The sequence below is a fragment of the Aulonocara stuartgranti genome, assembly GCF_965226115.1.
Source record: "Aulonocara stuartgranti genome assembly, chromosome: 3".
NCBI lineage: Eukaryota > Metazoa > Chordata > Actinopteri > Cichliformes > Cichlidae > Aulonocara > Aulonocara stuartgranti.
Genome location: NC_138941.1, coordinates 45,441,338 through 45,464,763, shown reverse-complemented (window position 1 = coordinate 45,464,763; position 23,426 = coordinate 45,441,338). Strand labels below are relative to the sequence as shown.

General features: G+C 40.8%; 1 protein-coding gene across 2 annotated transcripts; it reads left to right on the top strand.

Annotated features, from left to right (window-relative positions):
• Positions 1–7,016: 7,016 nt before the first annotated feature.
• On the top strand, positions 7,017–23,096 carry LOC309702148 (uncharacterized protein). 2 transcript variants are annotated; one of them, XM_082526589.1, is made up of 12 exons: positions 7,017–7,143; positions 9,479–9,499; positions 10,085–10,387; positions 10,526–10,837; positions 10,961–11,272; positions 11,417–11,722; positions 15,862–16,176; positions 16,300–16,611; positions 17,886–18,018; positions 18,747–18,997; positions 19,112–19,227; positions 19,949–23,096. In XM_082526589.1, exons 1-12 carry the CDS (start codon positions 7,086–7,088, stop codon positions 22,517–22,519), a joined length of 5,010 nt encoding a protein of 1,669 aa, XP_082382715.1. In that variant the 5' UTR covers positions 7,017–7,085; the 3' UTR covers positions 22,520–23,096. The 2 variants fall into 2 exon arrangements, with proteins under 2 accessions (XP_082382715.1, XP_082382714.1); XM_082526588.1 differs by having other exon boundaries at positions 10,085–10,402.
• The last annotated feature ends 330 nt before the right edge of the window (positions 23,097–23,426 follow it).

Below are 23,426 nucleotides of genomic sequence, written 5' to 3'. Positions count from 1 at the left end.
ATGTAAGCTAGCGCAATAATTATTTTTGCATATGAAACCGGAGAAGTTGTACTTACATCTTATGCCATCAGCTTGTCCTAGGTCACGGTTTCCTTCCACATATAGCTTTGCAAAAACTGCATAAAAAGCACTTGCAGCAACAAAAACATAATATTCCAGAAACACTCTTTGCCGATCCGATCAGCTGTTCATAACACTTCCTACTTTGGAATAGACGTCAGCGCGAATTTTTGCATGTCCGCCATTACCTGTCCGAAGCTGAAAGTGACGTAATTTTCGTGGAAATGTAGTTTTTTACCATCGGGGCCTCATGAGCCTATACTGGTGTTTTTAAAAGGTATCTTTATGAGTTTCTGTGTCGTTTCTGGGATGCTTAGAACTTAAATTGCACTGCTGGAAATTGTTTATTTTGATGCATATGCTGCTTTTTTTGCAAATTTGCAGTATAATATTTATTTTCGTTTTTCTTACAGTATATAAAAATTGGTGTATTTCAGAAATAAAACTATGAAGACATTCAAAATAAATTTCCTGTGGTGGGAAACTATTTTGTGCAACTTTTTTGTATTTACAGTTTTGAGGGATAAACCTCTTAAATTTCTCTAACTAGAAATATATGTTATAAAAACAAAAATGATTTTCATTTTTTTTGTAGTTTATTGCACTTTTTGCAATTTATGTAATTACCATGCACCTAATGCATACATATTATTAAAATTTAGGCTGTAATGGTTGTATTGATGTATAGCGACTTGAAATGCTCCCAAAAATGGCACCACACCATGTCCGCTCTGGCGGACTTGGTTCTATGGTAGGTCTTAAAGGGCTAAGTGCTGGAATTGGGGGAGGTTCACCATTGGGTCCCTTTAACACAGACCAAACTATAATCTACGATAGAGTGTTTGTAAACACTGGAAATGCCTACAACGAACTCACAGGTAAGATTCTTCTTGATGTTTGTGTAAGTGAAGTAAATAAAGACAAAAAAGAAAAATGCATTGTGTGGTTTTGCATGTTTGTGGTCAGTAATAAGAAATTTAGTTTCACATTTGCAGATTCTGAAAAAGAAAACAGATTTAAAGATATTATAAATGTTTAACTGAGGTGTTTCCTGAATCTGCACGTGTAAAACCTGCTTCTTCAGAAAATGACAAAAAATTAAAGGAGTTTACTCATTTTTTTTCACCAGGTATCTTCACAGCACTTGTTTCTGGTGTGTACTTTTTTACCTATTTCTGTCATTCTGGAGGTGTCCGTAAAACATCGCTGCATTTGTACAAGAACAATGAGGTGATACTGCACATCCATGATCACCAGTCAGCTGACACGGCTGATAATGGAGGAAATGCAGTGTTCCTGCAGCTGCAGCAAGGTGATAGAGTCTATGTGCGCTTAAAGGCAAATACACACGTCTATAGATCCAGCACATTAACAAATTTCAGTGGATTTTTGGTCAAAAAAAAAAACCAATTAAAAATAGATGCACATGACTTTGAAATTGTATTTAGCTGCAGTGTTTCTTGTGTGTGCTCCAATAAAACACATTTAAATCATACCTACGGTGGTGTTTACTTCACTTTTGTGTTGGTAAACGATTTAATGCTGGTCAAAATATTAAAAGACTGTTTAAATGTGTACAAGTACAAACTTACTCTCTAAATTATTTGTAGTTAGTGGAAGAACAGCATTATGTCTGGAAACAGTTCACGGGAAAGATTCATAAATTCATTTTTCCTATCTCTGAAACCAGGATAAAACTGAAACATGATTTGGTGTGCCTCTGTCTCAGAGGAAAACCAGTAATAACTCAAAGTAGCGAGATGCAATCATGCTTGGATTACACCTACAAAAGTGGCTGTTGACCTATTAGAGTTGCCAGAAAATGGTAACTCCAAGATTATTGTAAAAAAAGAGCAGTAGTAAATAGAGATGGACCGATCCAATCGGATATCGGAGAGAAATAAAAAATGTAATCCGATCCATTAAATATATATCGGATTCATATCGGTATTGGCCGATATCCAAATTTATGATATCGGTATCGGACATAAAAAAGTGGTATCGTGCCATCTTTAGTAATAAAGATGGTTGACAGACTGGTTCAGTATACCTGCTGCTGCCTGTAGTGCATCTTTCAGCAATATGGAGAGCATTGCATTAACGCCAGTAGCATGATTTATGCTGCTCCACAATGAAACGCTACAATGTGGAGGCAGGATGGTGTGTTTTGTGTCCATTTTGACTAGGAGCAAAAATAAAATTTTAACAGCTCAATTAAGAATAATAGTCTATCTGACATTAATAAATATGTGATTAATTCTTAATTGTTTCAGATCACAAAGGGTTTAAAACAAAACAAAACAAACACACTTGGTTTTCACAGAAAAACATCTGTTATCACATAGTCATTTACCTAAGAAATCAAAACATAAGAGCCTTCATGATTCTAATTTATTTTGTATTTTAAGTCGGTGCTGTTGGGTTCTTGGGCATTCAAGCGCAGAGGTTCCTAAAACAACAACTGACTGATCTCAAGAAAAGATTAATGGTTCATGTGTGTCATGCAAAGTGCCCTTCTTCCAGTAGAGGGAACGATTCATCCACTAGTATTTAAAACTCCAACCACTGAGATTTCCACTCAGAAACAACATGCTCTAAAATCTACAAACATGTGACTAATATATGTGTATTACACAGCCACAAAGCAGTATCTTTGAAGGTGCTTGTTATGTATTAAAGGAGAAATCCAGCCACCCCCTGGCCACAAGCGATTGCACTACTAATTAGGGTAATAGGCTGGAATGATTTGAGTTATTAGAATAGCCTGATTATAAAAAAAAAAAAAACCTTTGTTTCAATACTTTGTTTAAGTCACTGCTCTATATTTCACCATGTCGCCTTGTAAATGTGAGCATTTCACCCACAGCTACAATTAAAAACAGACCTGCAATAGAAATTTTATCTTGTAGTGTGCCCGTGAATAGATAGAAGATGTCATAATAGACATTATGTCCATGCAGCCTCCAAAGAAACTGATAACACAACAGCAACAGTGAAAATTATGCTTTCATAGTTTCATGTGAATCCAGTGAGACGGAAGTAAATATATATATATATATATATATATATATATATATATATATATATATATATATATATATATATATAATCCCCTCAGGTAGTCAGAACTGAGGGGATTGAACTACCAGAAGGCAACATTGCAGACATAGAGGACAGTTACAAGTACCTGGGGATCCCGCAGGCAAATGGGAACCATGAAGAGGCCGCTAGAAAGGCTGCAACCACCAAGTACCTGCAGAGGGTCAGGCAAGTCCTGAGGAGTCAGCTGAATGGTAAGAACAAGATCCGGGCCATCAACACGTACGCCCTACCCGTGATCAGGTACCCTGCTGGGGTAATAGGCTGGCCAAAGGAGGAGATAGAAGCCACTGACATAAAGACAAGAAAGCTCCTTACCATGCATGGAGGGTTTCACCCCAAGTCCAGCACCCTGAGGCTGTACGCTAAGCGGAAGGAAGGGGGCCGGGGACTGGTGAGTGTCAGCACCACAGTCCAGGATGAGACAACGAACATCCAAGAATACATTGGGAAGATGGCCCCAACTGACCGAGTGCTCAGTGAATACCTCAGGCAGCAGAAACCCAAGAAAGAGGAGGGAGACGAGGAACCATCATGGAAGGACAGGCCCCTGCACGGTATGTACCACCGGCAGATAGAGGAGGTGGCTGATATCCAGAAATCCTACCAGTGGCTGGACAAAGCTGGACTGAAAGACAGCACAGAGGCACTAATCATGGCAGCACAAGAACAAGCTCTGAGCACAAGATCCATAGAGGCTGGGGTCTATCACACCAGGCAAGACCCCAGGTGCAGGCTGCATAAAGATGCCCCAGAGACAATCCAGCACATAACAGCAGGGTGCAAGATGCTAGCAGGCAAGGCATACATGGAACGCCATAACCAAGTGGCCGGCATAGTGTACAGGAACATCTGTGCCGAGTATAACCTGGAAGTCCCGAGGTCAAAATGGGAGATGCCCCCAAGGGTGGTGGAGAATGACCGAGCTAAGATCCTGTGGGACTTCCAGATACAGACGGACAAAATGGTGGTGGCTAACCAACCGGACATAGTGGTGGTAGACAAACAGAAGAAGACGGCCGTAGTGATCGATGTAGCGGTTCCGAATGACAGCAACATCAGGAAGAAGGAACACGAGAAGCTCGAGAAATACCAAGGGCTCAGAGAAGAGCTCGAGAGGATGTGGAGGGTGAAGGTAAAGGTGGTCCCCGTGGTAATCGGAGCACTAGGTGCGGTGACTCCCAAGCTAGGCGAGTGGCTCCAGCAGATCCCGGGAATAACATTGGAGATCTCTGTCCAGAAGAGCGCAGTCCTGGGAACAGCTAAGATACTGCGCAGGACCCTCAAGCTCCCAGGCCTCTGGTAGAGGACCCGAGCTTGAAGGATAAACCGCCCGCAGGGGCGTGCTGGGTGTTTTTTTTAATTTATATATATATATATATATATATATATATATATATATATATATATATATATAAATACGTTTTTTGCTTGTGTGTTTGACTTGGCTGGAGTATTGTAGGCAACCCATTGGGTGTGTGGACACACACATTTGTGAATGCAATAACTTTAGAACGACACAACATAGGATTTTGAAATTCATACCACAGGTGCATCTACTATGAGGCTGGGAGGTACCACTTTACTGGAAGCAGTAGACCAGGGTCCTTCATGAAACCACCTGTTTAATCAAATACTAAATAGGTCATGAAGGGTTAGCAACTCACATCCACACTGATGTTATTAAAGTAATGGTTAACTTAGAGTTTTGCTTCATGATAGAGAAGTCAAAGGAAACCACAGATATGAAATGGTTCTCACTGATGTAAGAGAAACAATTAATAGATTTAACATGACAATGGCAGAGTGAAGCTGTTTGTTTACTATATATGTAGTTATACTTATTTGCACACAAATAGTTCATAGTTCACCAGTTCATAGCAATCAGTTATCTAGGATCGACCTGTCTTGACTTACTTTGCACAGTAATGAATCAGATGTTAGTCAAGCTGGAGTGGCAGTTCGAACCCCGCCCCCTAGTGGGATGGATGAGACTGTCATGGTCCTGGGTCGCTGACCCAGCGTTTCTGAGTTTATTGTCATGATTTTCTAGTTTCTTCTAGTTTCTATTATTCCTACCGGTGTTCTCCTGTGCTCTGTCTGTGTCTCTGAGTTTGTGTTTGTAAAACAGTTTGTGAGCTTCCTGTTTTACTTTGAAGTTCTGTGTCTCGTCGTGTCTAATTAGGTCCAGCTGTGTTCCCCTCTAGTGTGTCATTCCCTTGTTACCTTGTTTGTATTTATACTGTGTGCCTGCCTGTGTTCCTTGTCAGTTCGTCTGTGTTATTTTGTGTTTCTACGTAGTTTCAGTCGCGTGATTTTAGCCAAAAAGTGTTTACTTAAATTCAGTGCACATATCAATTTGGTGCTGATTACACCATTCTTTTGGAACATTTGAGATTTATGCTTTTAGAATTCATTTTGAAGCAAGTTTCACAAGAAAATTGGCTATCAGACAAGGCTATTGTCTATGAGAGTGGAATGTGTTAATTCTCTTTTTCTATCTGATAACAGAACACATATTAAGAATATGTGAGATATGTTTGGAAAAAGTATGTACACAGTATTAATACTGTAAAGTAACAAAGGAGTGCATATGTGTAAATTGCAATAAAAAATGGAAGGACATACGTTGTCGTTAAATTTATTTAGGAGTGTTTAGTTCAGTCACAGAACTCCTAAACACAAACTTAACAATGCTGTAGGAATGCTAAGTCCTCTATAATGGAAAGATCAAACAACCACTTCATAAACGCAAGGCACAACATAGAAGAGCCACTTCCATGAGACAAGACTCAGCTGTCCATCTGCAAGGACAAAGGTCAATCTTTTGAGGATTAAAATATTCACATTTTGGACAGAGAAGACAGATGGTTTGAAAGAGGAGTAAAAGAAGCCATTTAACGCCCACTCACTTCCTGAGCAATTTGATCTCTGGAAATTACATGACAGGAATTACATCACTATGAGTTCAACCAAAAATTTGACTGATTGTGACCTACAGCCGTTTTCACACCTTGGCTCATGTGATTAAGTAGAGGATCATTAGGGGGCCCATGTCCCTCTTGGGGGACAGTCCCATAGGGCTTAAATCTTAGACTCTCCACCATTTGACCTTAGAACTGAAGAAGCTTCTCAGATGAGAGGTGAAACGTCTTCAAGCAACTTAAAGAAATCCAGACGCTTTTCTTTCCGATCTCCTTAGATTACAATGACTTGGATGACTGAGAACCTTCACAGATAATTTAAATTTGTTGCAATTTCTGATCCCCTCATTGTCAGAGCTCTCTTAAAAAATTAATGTCAATGATGCTTTTTATAAAAGATTAATAAAGGATATATAATAAAAGTCACTTTGCCAAAAAACTGATTTAAGCTTCAACCTGAAGGTTGTTTGTAGCTCAGGAAAGAAGTGTGACAGCTACAGCCTTAAGAAAACAGAAGCTCTGCCTGGAGGCGGGGCGGGAACAGCCAGCCCACAAATACACCAGTAGATTGGAAGCAAGAGGCTAAATTTAGATGTAGGGGGAAACTCACGGAAGTCCTGGAAACTTAACTATTCATTGACTTTAAAGTTACCAATGAATAAGAAGCAGACCTGAATGATAACAACAAAAACCACTACCATAGCCAACCAGAACAAAGATAGTAATAAAAAGTTAATTAAATCTTATTCTTAAGACTTCTTAATCTCAATCATAGTTTACCAGGTTACCTTCCAACTGTGTCTCAGTTGTCTAGACATGTAAATGCATTCCTTCACTGCATTTAGACAAAGTATGACATCTGGTTCTTCTGGTTTTATCTTTTATTAAATACCTCATCAACTACACAAAGTGTAGGCGTTGATTACGGTAAAACGTGATCACAGAAGCTGAGCATATTCTTTTGTCTTTTAAAGTCTAAGACAATGACTGTAGTTGTTAGCAATGGAGCTCCAACAGCTTGTGTGCTGGTTCAGTGTGATGATCGTACTCTTTTTCAAAGGTGAGAAAAAAAGATTGGTTTTTCTCATTACATAGTTTGTTTCTGGAGCAGATGTAAAAGAATAATTAGAGGCACAAATGTAAACTACACTGTATAGTAAAGTATATTATATAGTATAATATTTATTCCGATACTGTATTATTCTCATAAGTATCCAATGTTATAATATTAACAAACCAAATTAATTAAACTCAATCACTGATTAAAATCTGCATTTCACAAGCCTAGAGACTTCTGTAAGTATCATTGTGTTTGACTCTGTTCAGCCAGTCTTTCTTTCCTTAAAGGTTTTATATACAAGGTTAAAATTTCAGTTTAAAACGGACTAGCTGTGTAGGTTATTTTTTGCAGTGTTCATGTTGACAATGATCACTCTCAGTACTACTTGAGCAAATACACTGAAAAAAAAACCTGCTAGATGAACATTGCAAAGACATGTATATCAGTTACATGCAATTAATTTGTATATCGTCAACCTTAGTGTCTTATGTTATTACTGCTCACAATTTTTTCGTAACATGAACATGATTTTTTATGTTGTTCTTATGCCTTTTACTCCTGTCAAATATCTATAGAAACCATCTGTTTATTGGAAATTAAATGGTTATGTAAAATGTAAAGGTTTTTTTAATGCTAATTGTATTTGACTACCATTTGTTAGATTGACAAGATTATTTTATGCTAAGTATATTTTAATTTCTAACTAATTACTGTATATACATATATAAACACATACACACAAACAATTTAGTGTTCAATAAATAAAACTAAGTTAAGGTTGATCTCACTGTATGTACTATACATTTTCTTTTCAATCCGAGCAATAAGCTAAAATAATAGCTTTATTCAAAACTAACAATGAACAATGAACTGTATTTTTAAAACTAATATTGTAGTTTATGAGTCATCTGTTTAAAGTGTGTCTCTTGAAAAACATTCCATAATGTTAATCAGAAAGAATCTTACGACGTCACAGCTATGTAAAAAACAAATATGTTTTTAAATGTAAGAGTCATAAGGAACTATAGCAACAGGAACATATTTATTTAAATGTAACAAGGAAGAGCCTTAAAATAACATTTTAAACCACAAGCTCAAAACCAAGTGACCTAAACTGGTTAGTATTGGCTTGCATCTATCGCTAAAACATCATAATAACTCATACTAGACTATGCAATCTGTTTGTAGAAGTGCACCCTGCAATTGAAAATGGCCTCTTGGTAACCTGACCAGAAAAAAACCCAAACTATGTGTCACCAAGAAAAATAGACTGATGCTCTTTATGTAGTGTATTAGGGCTGTCAGCATTATTAATCAGCATTAATGCTGCCCTAATACACTGCAATAACTTGTGCTAGGGAAAACATCACAGAACAACCAAAATTACCATGACCATGTCCAATGAGCTTGCAAATTGTTTGTCATCTATATATCTGTTTCAATGACTCAGACCAAGCTTGTGACCACCTGAGATCAGTTGACACCTTCAAAATTACTGTGGTGAATCAAGATGTCAAATAATGCAGTGATCATTTTGCAATTGCCTCAAAGTAGAGGGTGTGGTACACTCAGCCTCAAGGTGATGAGAAAAAAAAATGAGAATGGACTCAATGTTTAGCACCTCCATTGTCGAAGTTGCAGCACTGAGCTGCAACCACAAGGTGGTTGGTGCCTGTTGTGGTGGTTATACCCGAACCAAATGGTGAACACCAGAGGTGAAGGGAGTAACTAGACTGAAGAAGGAGTCCTATGGGGCTTGATTAGCTTGTGGGACTACAGAAGCAATTGATAGGTACCGACAGGCCATGCAGAACACAACTGGGGCAGTGGCTGAAGCGAAAACAAGGATGTGATAGTTGTGGCATATGTGTTAGAACAGTGAACCTGGAGGTGGTGATGCAAGTTCTTTTGAAATTACCTTTTTAAAATAAAGAGAGCTTTTTCTCTTTATAAATACTGCTTTGTAACATCAAAAGTTATTACAGTGGCTTGCAAAAGTATTCGCCCCCCTTGAAATTTTCCACATTTTGTCACATTACAGCCACAAACATGAATCAATTTTATTGGAATCCCAAGTGAAAGACCAACACAAAGTGGTGTACACGGGAGAAGTGGAACGAAAATCATACATGATTCCAAACATTTTTTCTACAAATAAATAACTGAAAAGTGGGGTGTGTATGTTAATGTATTAACCCCTTTTAAATAGATGCTTGGGGTACACAATGCATAACAATACAACTTTAAGAGGTCCTGCCCAAATAACCATGTGTGATATGAAGATATGTCTTTATCTGAACTAAACTTTTTTTTGTCTTTCATTTCTGCTTTTCAGGTTGTGCTTCAAAGCTGCCCGGTGAGCAAACAAAAGCTCTGTCTTTGTTAACTTTCATGGTTTTTTTGGAACACGTTTCCAGATGTCAGCTCTACAGCAACAAGAGAAAAATACTAAATACCATAATCGGTTGCATTCTATAATAGAGCCAGTGACTTAGTATGCAATAACTCCTATATTTACAATGCATGTGTTATGTAATTTTCCTGAGATTAGCGTGCAATTTTAACACTAAGCACTAAGAGGCAATGAGTTTTAACAAAAAAAAAAGTATAAGTTTTTGAGCAGAAATTTTTAGTAGTGTTATAGCCTACTGTAAATAATTTTAAGTTGTGAGTAATTTTCAAGCATTATTTTTTACTTTTTTTTCTTCTCTAATCCAGCTCTCCCATCAGCAGTACAATATTTTTCATAAAAATAATGCAACAATGTATACGCTTATCAATAATGTGTAATAACATTTCTTTGAGAAAGCTTTCTTTGTTCTTTTTATGTTTTGTGTCTTATGGTTCTTACTTCTGTGTGGGCAACTATGCTTCAGTATGAAAAGCATGGTATGTTGTATCCACCACATTTCTTTTATGTTCTTTGTTCTTGTTTTTTTAGATGGAGCCAAAATCATTTTAACTGGATCTGGATCGACTCGATGCTCTGGAAGAGTAGAAATTTATCACAATAATAACTGGGTGTCAGTTTCTGATTATAACTGGGACTTAAATGATGCAGAGGTGGTTTGCAGACAATTAAACTGTGGGACGGCACTAGAAGCTCCTCGATCAGCTCACTTTCGTGCAGAAACTGAAAAGATTTGGCTTGATAATGTCAACTGTTCAGGAAACGAAAGTTCTCTAAATGAGTGTCAACACAGTGAATTTGGAAGACACAAATGTGGATATGATCGGAGTGCTGGTGTGATTTGTTCAGGCGAGAAAACATTTAGATAATGAAGACATTATAAGTCATTCTGTTCTTGTGTGCCACAAATGAAATCTCTCCTATAAAATGTAATTAACATATAAAATAATGGTTATGCCCTTTGTCTGATAGATCTTATCAGGTTAGCTGGGTCTGGATCAACTCGATGCTCTGGCAGAGTAGAAATTTATCACAATAACATCTGGGGAAGAGTCTCTGATGGTGGCTGGGACTTAAATGATGCAGAGGTGGTTTGCGGACAATTAAACTGTGGGACGGCACTGGAAGTTCCTCATTCAGCTCACTTTGGTGCAGGAACTGGACGGATTTGGCTTGATAATGTGGGCTGTTCAGGTACTGAAAGTTCTCTAACTGAATGTAAACACAGTGGATTTGGATCACACAGCTGTGGACAAGGTCAGGATGCTGGTGTCATCTGTTCAGGTAATAAAACTGTTAGATATTGATAACATCATAAGTCATTCTGTTCTTGTGTGTCATATATAAAATCATTCCTATATAATGTAAAGAACATATCAAAACATTTTTATGCCCTATGTTTAATAGATCTGATCAGATTGGCTGGCTCTGGATCGACTCGATGCTCTGGCAGAGTAGAAATTTATCATAAATATATCTGGGGAACAGTCTCTGATTATAACTGGGACCTAAATGATGCTGATGTGGTTTGCAGACAGATAAACTGTGGATCGGCAGTAGATGCTCTTCAACTTGCATACTTTGGTGAAGGAACTGGACAGATTTGGCTCAGTGATGTGACCTGTTCGGGAAATGAAAGTTCTTTAACTGAATGTGAACACTCTGGATGGGGAAACTACTACTCTGGACATTACTACGATGTTGGTGTAATCTGTTCAGGTGACAAAATGAGAACACTTTTAGATATGTAACAATTTGCTTCATAGTCTGTTCAGTGTCATACATTAAAAAAACAAAAAAACAAGGCACATGTAAGGCACATATATCAAAATGATGGTTTCTTTTGTGACTTATGCTCAAAAGGTCCAATCAGATTAGCTGGATCGACTCGATGTTCTGGCAGAGTAGAAATTTTTCACAATAAAATCTGGGGAACAGTCTGTGATAATGGCTGGGACCTAAATGATGCTGAAGTTGTCTGCAGAGAGTTAAACTGTGGGATGGCACTAGAGGCTCCTCGATCAGCTCACTTTGGTGCAGGAACTGGACAGATTTGGCTTGATGATGTGGCCTGTTCAGGAAAAGAAGGTTCTTTAACTGAGTGTCAACACGGTGGATTTGGAGTAAATACCTGTAAACACGGTGAAGATGCTGGTGTGATCTGTTCAGGTGAGATATATTTGGATCTTCTCAATGTCTAGTAATGCCATGTAAATGTAACTTTTCTGTTTTAGAGCTTTTTCATCCATTCATTGGTGTGTTTTAGATTACGTTCATTGTGAGGAGTCAAATTGAGCTGTACAGTAACCATACTCTGTAGGATTTCGGTAATGAAGTGTTCCATCATTCTCTGTAAATGCAGTTGCGATTCAGAGAGACATAGATTAATTTAGGGGCTTAAAAAAATTAAAGAAACCATACATTTGCTTTCACATCGAGGCTCTCTCTTCACTCAGTTATGTACAGTATAACACTTTTAGACACCCCTAGAGTCGATGGCACTATACCCTAGGCAACAGATCAGGGTTCTGCCCAATGTGAAGGCCAAGCCTGAGAAGGAGATGGAAAAGATAGATAAGAGATACACTTTTATTAGTCCCACACATGGGAAATTTGTTGTGTTACACCAGAAAATGGACAGTGCAAAGTTGCAGCAGTAAAAATGAGGAAAAACCATATACTATAATAAGATAAAAATAATAACTTACTATATAAATCTCATGGTCCTAGGTTGGTGACCCATTTTTTTGAGTATTGTACTTTTATTTCCTCATGTTTTGACTAAAAGTGTTTTGCTTTCTGTTTTGTATTTCTAGCTCTAGTCCTTTGTTCTTTGTTCCCAGGTTTTGTTTCCGTGTTCCCTTTGCTCAGTGTCAAGTTCATGCCTCTGTGCCTGTTGTGTGTTTCCTGTTTTACTTTGGAAGTCTGTGTCTTATGTCAGTGTTTCTGGTTTTACTTCCCTTGTCTCATTAAGTCTGATTTCTCCCAGCTGTGTTTCCCTCCTGTCTCCCATTCCCTGATTACTAGTGTTTATTTAAGCCCTGTGTTTTCCTTGCACTGTGTCATGTCATTCCCTCACCGTGCTGTGTTTTGCCTCCGTGTTTCTAGTAATGTTCTAGCTTTCTGTCTCTTGGTTTCTTTTCTAGTTTCTCAGTTTTTAAGTTGGATATTCATGTTTTTAGTTTAGTTCCCGGGTATTTCGTGTTTGTATGTTCTCCAGCAATAAAGCTGCCTCCTTTAGTTAATCACTCAATTTCTGAGTCCTACATTTGGGTCTGAGTCCTACACCTCCTGCCTGTTACTCACCTTGACAATACAATAGAATAAAATACTATATACAACAGAATACTATGTTGTCAGAAAAATTGCACTCAGTGGTATTGCACGTGTATGTCTGTCTGTGCATATGTGGTAATCTGTAAAGTCTCTTGTTATGGAGTCCGACAGCAGTAGGAAGGAAAGACCTGCGGAGTCTCTCTGTCCCACACCGTGGGTGCCGCAGCCTGACCCTGAAGGAGCTGCTCAGTGCTGTCAGAGTCTCCTGCATGGGGTGGGAGATGTTGTCCAACAGGGATGACAGCTTAGCCACCATTCTCCTCTCACTCACCACCTCCACTTGGTCCAGAGGGCATCCTAGAACAGAGCTGGCCCTCCAGATCAGCCTGTTCAGTCTCTTCCTGTCTCCAGCTGAGATGGTGCCGTCCCAGCAGACCACATGTTAAAACATGGCCAAGGCCAACACAGAGTCATAGAAGGTCTTCAGCAGCGGGTCCTTCACTCCTAAAGACCTGAGTCTCTGCAGCAGGTACAGCCTGCTCTGCCCTTTCCTGTAGAGAGCATCTGAATCATGAGTCCAGTCCAGTTCATTGTTCAGATGAACCCAAGGTACCTGTAGCTGTCCAGAGCCTCAATGTCCATACCTTTTGTGTTTAGTATAGTGGAGGATGTTTGTGCCTGCAGAAGTCTACCACCAGCTCCTTGGTTTTTTTCAGTGTTGATCTGGAGGTTGTTCTGCTGGCACCAGTCCACAAAGCCTTGGGTCAGTTCTCTGTAATCCTTGTCTTGCCCATCAGTGATGAGGCCGACTATTGCAAAGTCATCAGAGAACTTCTGCAGGAAGCACTGGGTGAAGTTGTGAGAGAAGTCTACAGTGTAGATGGTAAAGAGGAACAGAGCCAGAACCATTTCCCGTGGGGCCCCCCGTACTGCTGATGACCCAGTCCTGAGTTCTCACATACTGTGGTCGGTCAGTGAGGTAGTCTAGTATGCGAGGTGATGGTCCACTCCTGTGTTCTCCAGATTCTCCTTCATGACTGTGGGAAGAATGGTGTTGAAGGCACTGGAGAAATTGGAGAACAGGATTCTCACAGTGGTCCCAGCGGTCTCCAGGTGAGAAAGGGAATGATGTAGGAGGTGAATGATGGCATCATCTACTCCAATTCCAAGCTGATAGGCAAACTGAAGTGGGTCCAGTGATGAGCTCATTAGGGTATTGGCTTTAATCCTGCTCAGTTCTCTCGTAACCTGGATGGTTGAGAGAGACAAGCTGGAGCCGTGTGCTGGATGTGTATTGGCTACTGTGGCAGCGCCCCCCCAGGCAGAGTTCTATTCTTTGTGGCGCAAGATGGTTCTAAGGCCTCTCCAGAATTTGCTAACATCGTTCTACTGAATCTGGTTCTCCATCTTCTGCCTGTAGCTGTCCTTCCCATTCCTGATCAGTCCTTTTAGCTCTCTCTATTCCTTTTTCCGTTGCTCCTTGTCTTCAGAAGTGAAGGCTCTCCTCTTCTGCTTCAGAACGGCTTTTATTTCTCGGGTGATCAAAGGTTTGTGTTTGGAAAAACACTGCACGGTGGGTACGGTGTTATCCATGCATAAGTTAATGTAATCCATAATGCAGGTCGCAAGGCTGTCAATGTCCTCCCAGTGGTCGTCACAGAGCATCTCCCAAACAGTGGACTCAAAACAGTTCTTAACCCTCTGGGGTCGAGGGACGCACCGGCGCCTAAAAATCACATGACCAATTTCAGACAACACAGCTACAAGATGTAGCGACTCTGAGTCTCCATTTCAACTTGGGTCGAATGTGCGGACTTCAAACTATATACCAGTTTTTGAATTGTGTCGATGGGCGACATAAAACCAGAGTTATGATAAAAAATACACGCATTGTTTTTTTTCTGAACAAAACAGTGGTGTTTACAGCGGGAAGAACGGTAAAAACTGTGTTTTCTACAGATGGCGCTAACAAACACTCTCTGCTTGCAATTGAGAAGGGGAAGTTTTAGGAAGGACACAGAAATGAATAGAGCTTCTGTAACAGGCTGCCACACAAGAGGTGCGCTGGAGTTGAAAAACAAACAAACAAACAAACAAGAAAATTCAGACAAATCTGAGTAAAGTGACATGGAAGAAATGGGATGATACTAGAGACAAGGCTCTGCCCAACACCTCAGGGAAGTAGACACCAGCTAATCTGTCTTCCTAATGGTCTGAAGTGCCCAATATACCCTGAAGATCCGGAACAGAGCAGAGAGCAGCCTGGCAGAGAGCTAACATGTGGTCTAACCCAGAGGAAAGACACTGAGCCCAGCAAATACATGGAGCTCGTTAATCCACCTGTTTTAACCGTCAGTGTTATCTCATTCGAAATAATATTGTAAACTGGGGTAACTGTATGTTGGGTCTGTGTTTCCACAAGCCCCACTAGTCTAGAGACTTATTCTCGTTAACGACAAAAACAAGATGAACATCTTTTACTTGCTAACAAGGGAGGCCCCAGCCGGTGTCTCAGAAAGCACTCTGAATCCTGTTTTCCCAACGACGGCCTCCGCTTGCTGCCTTTTGTTGGGAAAACAGTTCACACAATACACATCACAGCAAAGCACCTCCCACATGGTTCTAAGACAAGGCACTATGTGTGTGTATGTGTAAACATCTGTATGCATGTGAGAGTGTGTGTGTGTGTGTGTGTGTGCGTGTGTGAGAATGTGTGCGTGTGTGTTTGAGTGAGTGTGTGAGAATGTGTGTGTCTCTGTATGCATGACTTCCTGCTCACCAAAATAATCATAAAAGCAGGAAGCAACATCACAAGAAACAGATCTTCCAGATCCAGAGAACATATCTGCAATAAAAGCCTCTCCAGCCAGTGGTCCGAGACAAAGGAATGTCTTGATCCTATAGATTGAACTCAGACCTTAAAAATTTAAGAAGCACAATGACAACATTCAACAATTAGACTTTACACTGTGCTTGGACATTAAAAGTATTGCATGAACTATCCCAACCTTATCTTTGTGTTTTGTTTTCAGCTGTACCAATGATCTTAACTGGATCTGGATCGAGTCGATGCTCTGGGAGAGTAGAAATTTATCACAATAACATACGGGGAACGGTTTGTGATAATGGCTGGGACTTAAATGATGCAGAGGTGGTTTGCAGACAGTTAAACTGTGGGACGGCACTGGAAGCTCCTCATTCAGCTCACTTTGGTGCAGGAACTGGACAGATTTGGCTTGATAATGTGGGCTGTTCAGGTACTGAAACCTCTCTCACTAAGTGTCGACACAGTGGATTTGGATCACACAGCTGTGGATATGGTCAGGATGCTGGTGTGATCTGTTCAGGTGAGAAAACTGTTAAATATTCAAGACATTATAGATCAGCCTATTCTTGTGTGTCATATGAGAAATCTTTTATATATAATAAAATTAACATATCAAAATTTTGTTATGTCCTTTGTCTGATAGATCTGATCAGATTAGCTGGCTTTGGATCAACTCGATGCTCTGGCAGAGTAGAAGTTTATCACAATAACATCTGGGGAAGAGTCTCTGATTTTAACTGGGACCTAAACGATGCTGATGTGGTTTGCAGACAGATAAACTGTGGGTCAGCACTAGAGGTTCCACGACTTGCTTATTTTGGTGAAGGATTGGGACCGATTTGGCTTGGTGATGTGACCTGTTCAGGAAATGAAAGTTCTCTAACTGAATGTCAACACTCTGGATGGGGAAACTACTACAGTGAACATCACTACGATGTTAGTGTCATTTGTTCAGGTGAGACAACTTATAGATAGAGAACAATTTCCTCATGGTGTCTTTAGTGTAATACATATATGTGGAAGGTCTATCCTTCACATAGAGCCACATAGATCTCCGATGTTGTTTCTGGGATCAGCTGGAGCCACTTGCAAAGCTTGGGAGTCACTGCACCTAGTGCTTGAAGTTATATGTATGTGTATATTTAATATAAGTTACATATATTAAAAAAGTAGTTTGTCTTGTGACTTATGCTTAAAAGGTCCAATCAGATTAGCTGGATTAACTTGATGCAGAGTAGAAATTTATCACAATAACATCTGGGGAACAGTCTTTGATGACAGCTGGAACTTAAATGATGCAGATATTTAAACTGTGGGACAGCGCTAGAGGCTCCTCATTCAGCCCACGTTGCTGCAGGAACACACCCTCATTGCTTCTATCATTAGAAGGGAGCTGTGGTGATCAGTGTTGGGAAGGTTACTTTTAAAATGTATTCCATTACAGAATACAGAATACATGCTCCAAAATGTATTCTGTAACATATTCCGTTACGTTACTCAATGACAGTAACGTATTCTGAATACTTTGGATTACTTAATATATTATCATGCTTTTTACAACAACGTGAATGTACTATTGCTGTGTGATTTATTACTATTACTGAAGGTCCGCGACACGGACTACACTGCCCATGATGCTACATTCTTTAGAGCTATGCTTGTAGCATTCTGCCTGTTAGCTTAGCACAACAACAACAACAACGAAAAGGCGCTCTCTCACCCAGGAAACACACAGTCACAGAGAGAGAGAGAGAGCGTCGCCCTGTAACCACGGCAACCGTAACGCTGCCGCCTGGAACAACAGAACGTAGCTGTCAAACAAAACCCAAACAGTCCTGACCCGCGACAAAATGAAACAGGAAAGTACCGCAGTGTAATCCATTTATTTCAACAAAGTAACTGTATTCTGAATACCACCTTTTTAAACGGTAACTGTAACGGAATACAGTTACTCATATTTTGTATTTTAAATACGTAAGGGCGGTACATGTATTCCGTTACTCCCCAACACTGGTGGTGATGTCAGTATTTGTGTACAATATGACCAATGACTAGAGTGAAATGGGCCTATTACAGTTATCTATGGTTTATCCCCTTTGGGTTTTCATCAGGAGGGACATTCAGCATAAAACTCAGCTAAACAAAACATGACGAGCTACCCACTGTGGCGACTCCTTGTGACATGGAAAAGTAGTTTTTACAGTTAGCTGTGATCTTTTGTTTTGCCAGCATGCGGCAGGGCTGTGGAAAGCACAGAAAGTTGGCCCTGGCAGGTCACTATAAGCCACAATGGAGAGTTTCGGTGTGGGGGGTCCTTAATCACCAACCAGTGGGTGCTGACAGCTGCTTCCTGCATATCACAGTAAGTCACTGTTGCCAATTTAAATTTCTGTGTGATGATGTTGCAAATGACCATTACTCCTCAGTTTACAACTAGCTTAACCTCTTAAGCTCCAACGCCCCCTGATACTGGGGCAAAAGGCAGGAGATCAGGTAGGCTTGGGGCTTAAGAGGTTAAGATTTACAGGTTATCATTCTACTTATTTTCTGAAGGTCAGGAGTTTTTAATATCTTAAAAAAATTATTCTACAGAAATACATTTCCAGAAACAATTTTTTAGGGCAACAAGAATCGTTGGACCCTCAGTGTGACGTGGCAGACCACGTGAGTTCACTATTGTGATGGGATCAAGCAGATCGCTTCTGGAGGTTGTCCAAATCTGAGATGTAACTGCTGTCCAAAATGTTTAGCATAAAGACATACAATGGGGAAAGGCTAGCCTAGCTGTTTGTTAATAATAATAATAATAATAATAATAATAATAATAATAATAATAATAATAATAATTTCACAGATATCTTTAAATCATTATCCCTGCCAATAATTAACCCCAAACACAGAAACACACACACAAGGAGAAAAAAGAGCTTTGAAAGTAATGATTCCATTTTTGCACAATAAATCACTGATGTGTCCATTTTCAAGATCACATGAACAGTACCTGGTTTGAAATGTGATCTTGACCAAATCAAGCTAATAGAAAAGAAAAAAAAACAACAAACCATTCTTTTTCACAATTTTTAAATTTAGTAACCTGACAGAGGTCCATCTCGGCTGCCACAACCAGTCAGATTTAAGCTCCAGCAAAATGTCTCGAACATTAGAAGACATCATCTGCCATCCTGAATTCAACAACAACACACATGAGAACGACATTTGTCTTCTGAAGCTGTCAGTTCCTGTGACTTTCACAGACTACATTCAGCCAGTCTGCTTAGCCTCATCAAAAAGCACTTTCCACAGTGGGACAAGCAGCTGGATTACTGATATATGTGAAAATGGTAAGTATATAAAATATTTTTTAATTTTCTAGGAATGTACAGGTTTTTTTTTAAAGCTCTTCTATTTCTTTTTACAATTCGGTAACGATTCCTTCCTGAACATCCTGCGTGAAGTAAATGTACCAGTAGTGGGAAACAATGAGTGTCAGTGCTACTATGAAGGTGACAAAGTGATCATGGAGAACATGATCTGTGCTGGGCTCAGCGCTGGAGAGAAGGATTCATGTCAGGTGATCCCAAAGATTCATGTATAATGTCACTCCTTGATTAGTGCTGTGAGAATTATGTGTTACTTTCATATTGGATTGTTTTTTCTGTTATTGTATCGACCTTACTGATATTATAGACTGTTAGCTTTCACGACTCAACCAAGATGATTTATTACTCAATCGAGTTTCAGCACAGTTGGATATGCAAAAAATATCTTATCGAAACTTCTGGGAAATTTTTTATCAGTGACATCATAGTCGTAAATGCACTTGAGTGCCTAAGTGCAACAGGTCAACCACAAAAACACAAAAAAAACCCACAAACCCCCCCACAAAAACAAGCTTTAAAATTAATTCTCAGTGGGGACTAGTAAGGCGCTTCAGTGTCTGTTTAGCTTTTTCTGTCCTTGAAGAAGCCTCCTCTTAACATATAAGCGAATCAAAAATATATTTGTGATTGTTTGATAGCTATCCAGTTGCAGCTTGTAGAAATCGTTCACACTTACTTAGAGACTCTCCTTTCATTTTTAGATGGGCTGACTGTTTCATTTTGTTACTGTCTTTGTGACTGTTAAAGTTAATTACAGACTCATAAATAAAATAATAGCTTAGATTGAGGTAAGCAAACTGCATTTTAGGTTAGTGTTCATAATATTCATGCTTTAGCAGGATCAACACAGAAACAGGTGTAACTAAAAGGTATTTCTCTACCTTCAGAACTTTGATCTTTCTTTTCTCACAGGGTAACTTAGGGGGACAACTAATGACAAAGAGAGGCTTTGAATGGCTCCAGAGTGGAGTTGTGACTTTTAATGATGACTGTGCAAGACCTGCAGTCTTCACTCGTGTGTCAGAGTACCAAAATTGGATCAAGGACACCGTCACTGGCACTCAACCAAACTTTGTTACCTTCACCTCGTTGGGCCCTGACAGTGACTTTTATTTCACCTGTCCAACATCATCAACTCTTCCTGTCCCCACCACTGTCTCTACTGCTGTCCCCACCGCTGTCTCTACTCCTGTCCCCACCACTGTCCCAACTACTGCCCACACTACTGTCCATTCTAGTGTCCCCACTGCTGTCCCTTCTAGTATCCCCACAACTGACCCTACTGCTGCTTATTCTACTGCTGTCCCCAACACTGTCCCTTCCACCTTCCCCACCACTATCCCTACTCCTGCCCCCAGCACTGTCCCTACTGCCATTTCCCCCAGTGTCCCTTCCACTGTCTCCACCACAATTCCCACAATTGTCCCTACAGCTGTCCTTACAACTGCACCTTGTACTGTCCCCACCGCTGTCCCTTCTAGTAACCCCACCACTGATTTTCCTACTGTCCCTACTGCTGTCCCCACCACTGTCCCTACTCCAGCCCCCAGCACTGACCCCACCATCTCCCCTAGTCCTATCCCAACCACTTTCCCCACCACTGTCCCTCCTGCTGTCCCTTCTACTGTCCCTTCTACTATCCCCACTGTTTCTTCTACTTCTGTCCCCATGACCAACCCTACTGCTGTTTCCCCTATTGTCTCCTCCACTGATCACACCACTGTTCTCACCATTCTCCCTACTGCTTTCCCCGCCACTGTCGATCTGACTGTGTCCACCACAGTCCCCACCACTGCCCTTCCTACTATTCCGACCATTCTCCCTACTGCTTTCCCCACCACTGTCCCTGCTACTGTCCCCACAACTGTCCCTACTCCTGCCATCAGCACTGTCCCTCCTACTGTCCCTTCTACTATCCCCAGTGCTTCTTCTATTTCTGTCCCCACGACCGACCCTACTGCTGTTTCCCCTATTGTCTCCTCTACTGTCCCCACCACTGTTCCCACCATTCTCCCTACTCCAGCCCCCAGCACAGTCCCTTCTACGGGCCCCACGACATTCCCTACTGCTGTTTCCACAATTGTCCTTTCCACTGTCTCCACCACAGTTCCCACAGTTGTTCCTACTGCTGTCCTTACAACTTCCCCTTCTACTGTGCCCACCACTGTCCCAACTACTGCCCCCACTGCTGTCCACACTGCTGTGCCCACCACTGTCCCTACTGCTTTCCCCCCCATTCTCTCCTCCACTTTCCCCACTACTGTTCCCACCATTCTCCCTACTGCTTTCCCCGCCACTGTCCATCCGACTGTGTCCACCACTGCCCTACCTACTGTCACTACTCCTAGCCACACCACCTCCACTACTCCTATCCCAACCACTGTCCCCACCACTGTTACTACTCCTAGCCACACCACCTCCACTACTCCTATCCCAACCACTGTCCCCACCACTGTTACTACTCCTAGCCACACCACCTCCCCTACTCCTATCCCAACCACTGTCCCCACCACTGTTACTACTCCTAGCCACACCACCTCCCCTACTCCTATCCCAACCACTGTCCCCACCACTGTCACTACTCCTAGCCACACCACCTCCACTACTCCTATCCCAACCACTGTCCCCACCACTGTTACTACTCCTAGCCACACCACCTCCCCTACTCCTATCCCAACCACTGTCCCCACCACTGTCACTACTCCTAGCCACACCACCTCCCCTACTCCTATCCCAACCACTGTCCCCACCACTGTCACTACTCCTAGCCACACCACCTCCACTACTCCTATCCCAACCACTGTCCCCACCACTGTTACTACTCCTAGCCACACCACCTCCACTACTCCTATCCCAACCACTGTCCACACCACTGTTACTACTCCTAGCCACACCACCTCCCCTAGTCCTATCCCAATCACTGTCCCCACCACTGTTACTACTCCTAGCCACACCACCTCCACTACTCCTATCCCAACCACTGTCCACACCACTGTTACTACTCCTAGCCACACCACCTCCCCTAGTCCTATCCCAATCACTGTCCCCACCAATGTCCCTTCTACTATTCCTGCTGCTTCTTCTACTTCTCTACCCAGGACTGACCCTACTGCTGTTTCCCCTATTGTCCCTTCAACTGTCCCCACCACTGTTTCCACCACTGCACTTCCTACTGTTCCCACTACTGCCCTTACTGCTGTTTCCCCCATTGTCCCTTCCACGGTTTCAACAATTGTCCCTACCACTGTCCCTTCTAGTAACCCCACCACTGCTATTCCTACTGTCCCCACCGCTGTACCCACTGCTGCTTCTTCTACTGCTTTCCCCACCACTGTCCATCCGACTGTGCCCACCACTACCTCCACCACAGGTAACAGTAAAATTGATAGTGGTGAAAACCTGGTCCACTTCACTCACTTCACCTCTCTCTGTGTTCTTCTTGTGTTGCTCCATGTATTCGTTGGACTGGTTGAATATAACTAAACACATTTACTTAAGTCTTGTACCTGAATACACACTTTAAATACTTTTACTTCAATAGTAATTTAGTACTTTCCTTTTACGTCATTTTTTATATTTGAGGGGAATTGCATCTTTCTCTCCAATATATTTATGAGACAATGATTCAACATTTTGAAACTAAATGATCTAAATTTGTAAATGGAAAATATTTTGCCGTTTCGAGTTTCTCAAATTACAGTGATGGGTAAATGGGTTTGTTTTTATATGGCACTTTTCTCCTCATAGCACTCAAAGCAACTTGCCACTATGCCATAGTTACCCTACCAGCATGCTATACATTTTCTATGTAACTGCTTCCATCACATGCTCTTGCTCAAGGATATTTGGCATGCATATTTGATCAGTGTAAGGTTTTAATTACACTGATTAATCTTTTAAGCTCTTAATTTAATAAATTAAAAACATATTATTTATTAGATCAAGTATTTCTTTCTTTTTGTTTAGTTTAGTTTTTCTTTTGTTGTTGTCTTGCAGCAGAAATTTTCATCTACAAGTCTCAGAACTTTAACAAAGTGTTTTTCTTTTTCTGTGAACTGAATGAGGATGTTTTAAGAATTATAATGCCTAAGTTTATACTGTACACAAGGTTTCTGGAAATACTCCCATAAAAATAAACCCACACATTGTTTCGATTACTAGAAATGAATTACTAGGCTTGTTCAACCTGTGACACTGCTCATAAGGCAGGAAGAAAAAAGTCTGTCGAGTTATGAATGATCATTTCCTCATTGTTAAAGATGACATGACATGACTCATTTTCTCTTGACATTTCCTTCACGATGAACATAGAAAAGAAAAGAAAACAAACAGCAACTGAAAGCCATTGCTGTAAAGACGTGGCAGAGTATTACAAAGAAGGAAACCCAGC

Coding starts and splice junctions, on each gene's coding strand:
- LOC309702148 (XM_082526588.1), top strand. CDS start 7,086: ATGGAGCTCCAACAGCTTGTGTGCTGGTTCAGTGTGATGATCGTACTC. Junction 9,500..10,084: donor TTGTGCTTCAAAGCTGCCCG/GTGAGCAAACAA, acceptor TTGTTTTTTTAG/ATGGAGCCAAAATCATTTTA. Junction 18,019..18,746: donor GCTGCTTCCTGCATATCACA/GTAAGTCACTGT, acceptor TTTTAAATTTAG/TAACCTGACAGAGGTCCATC.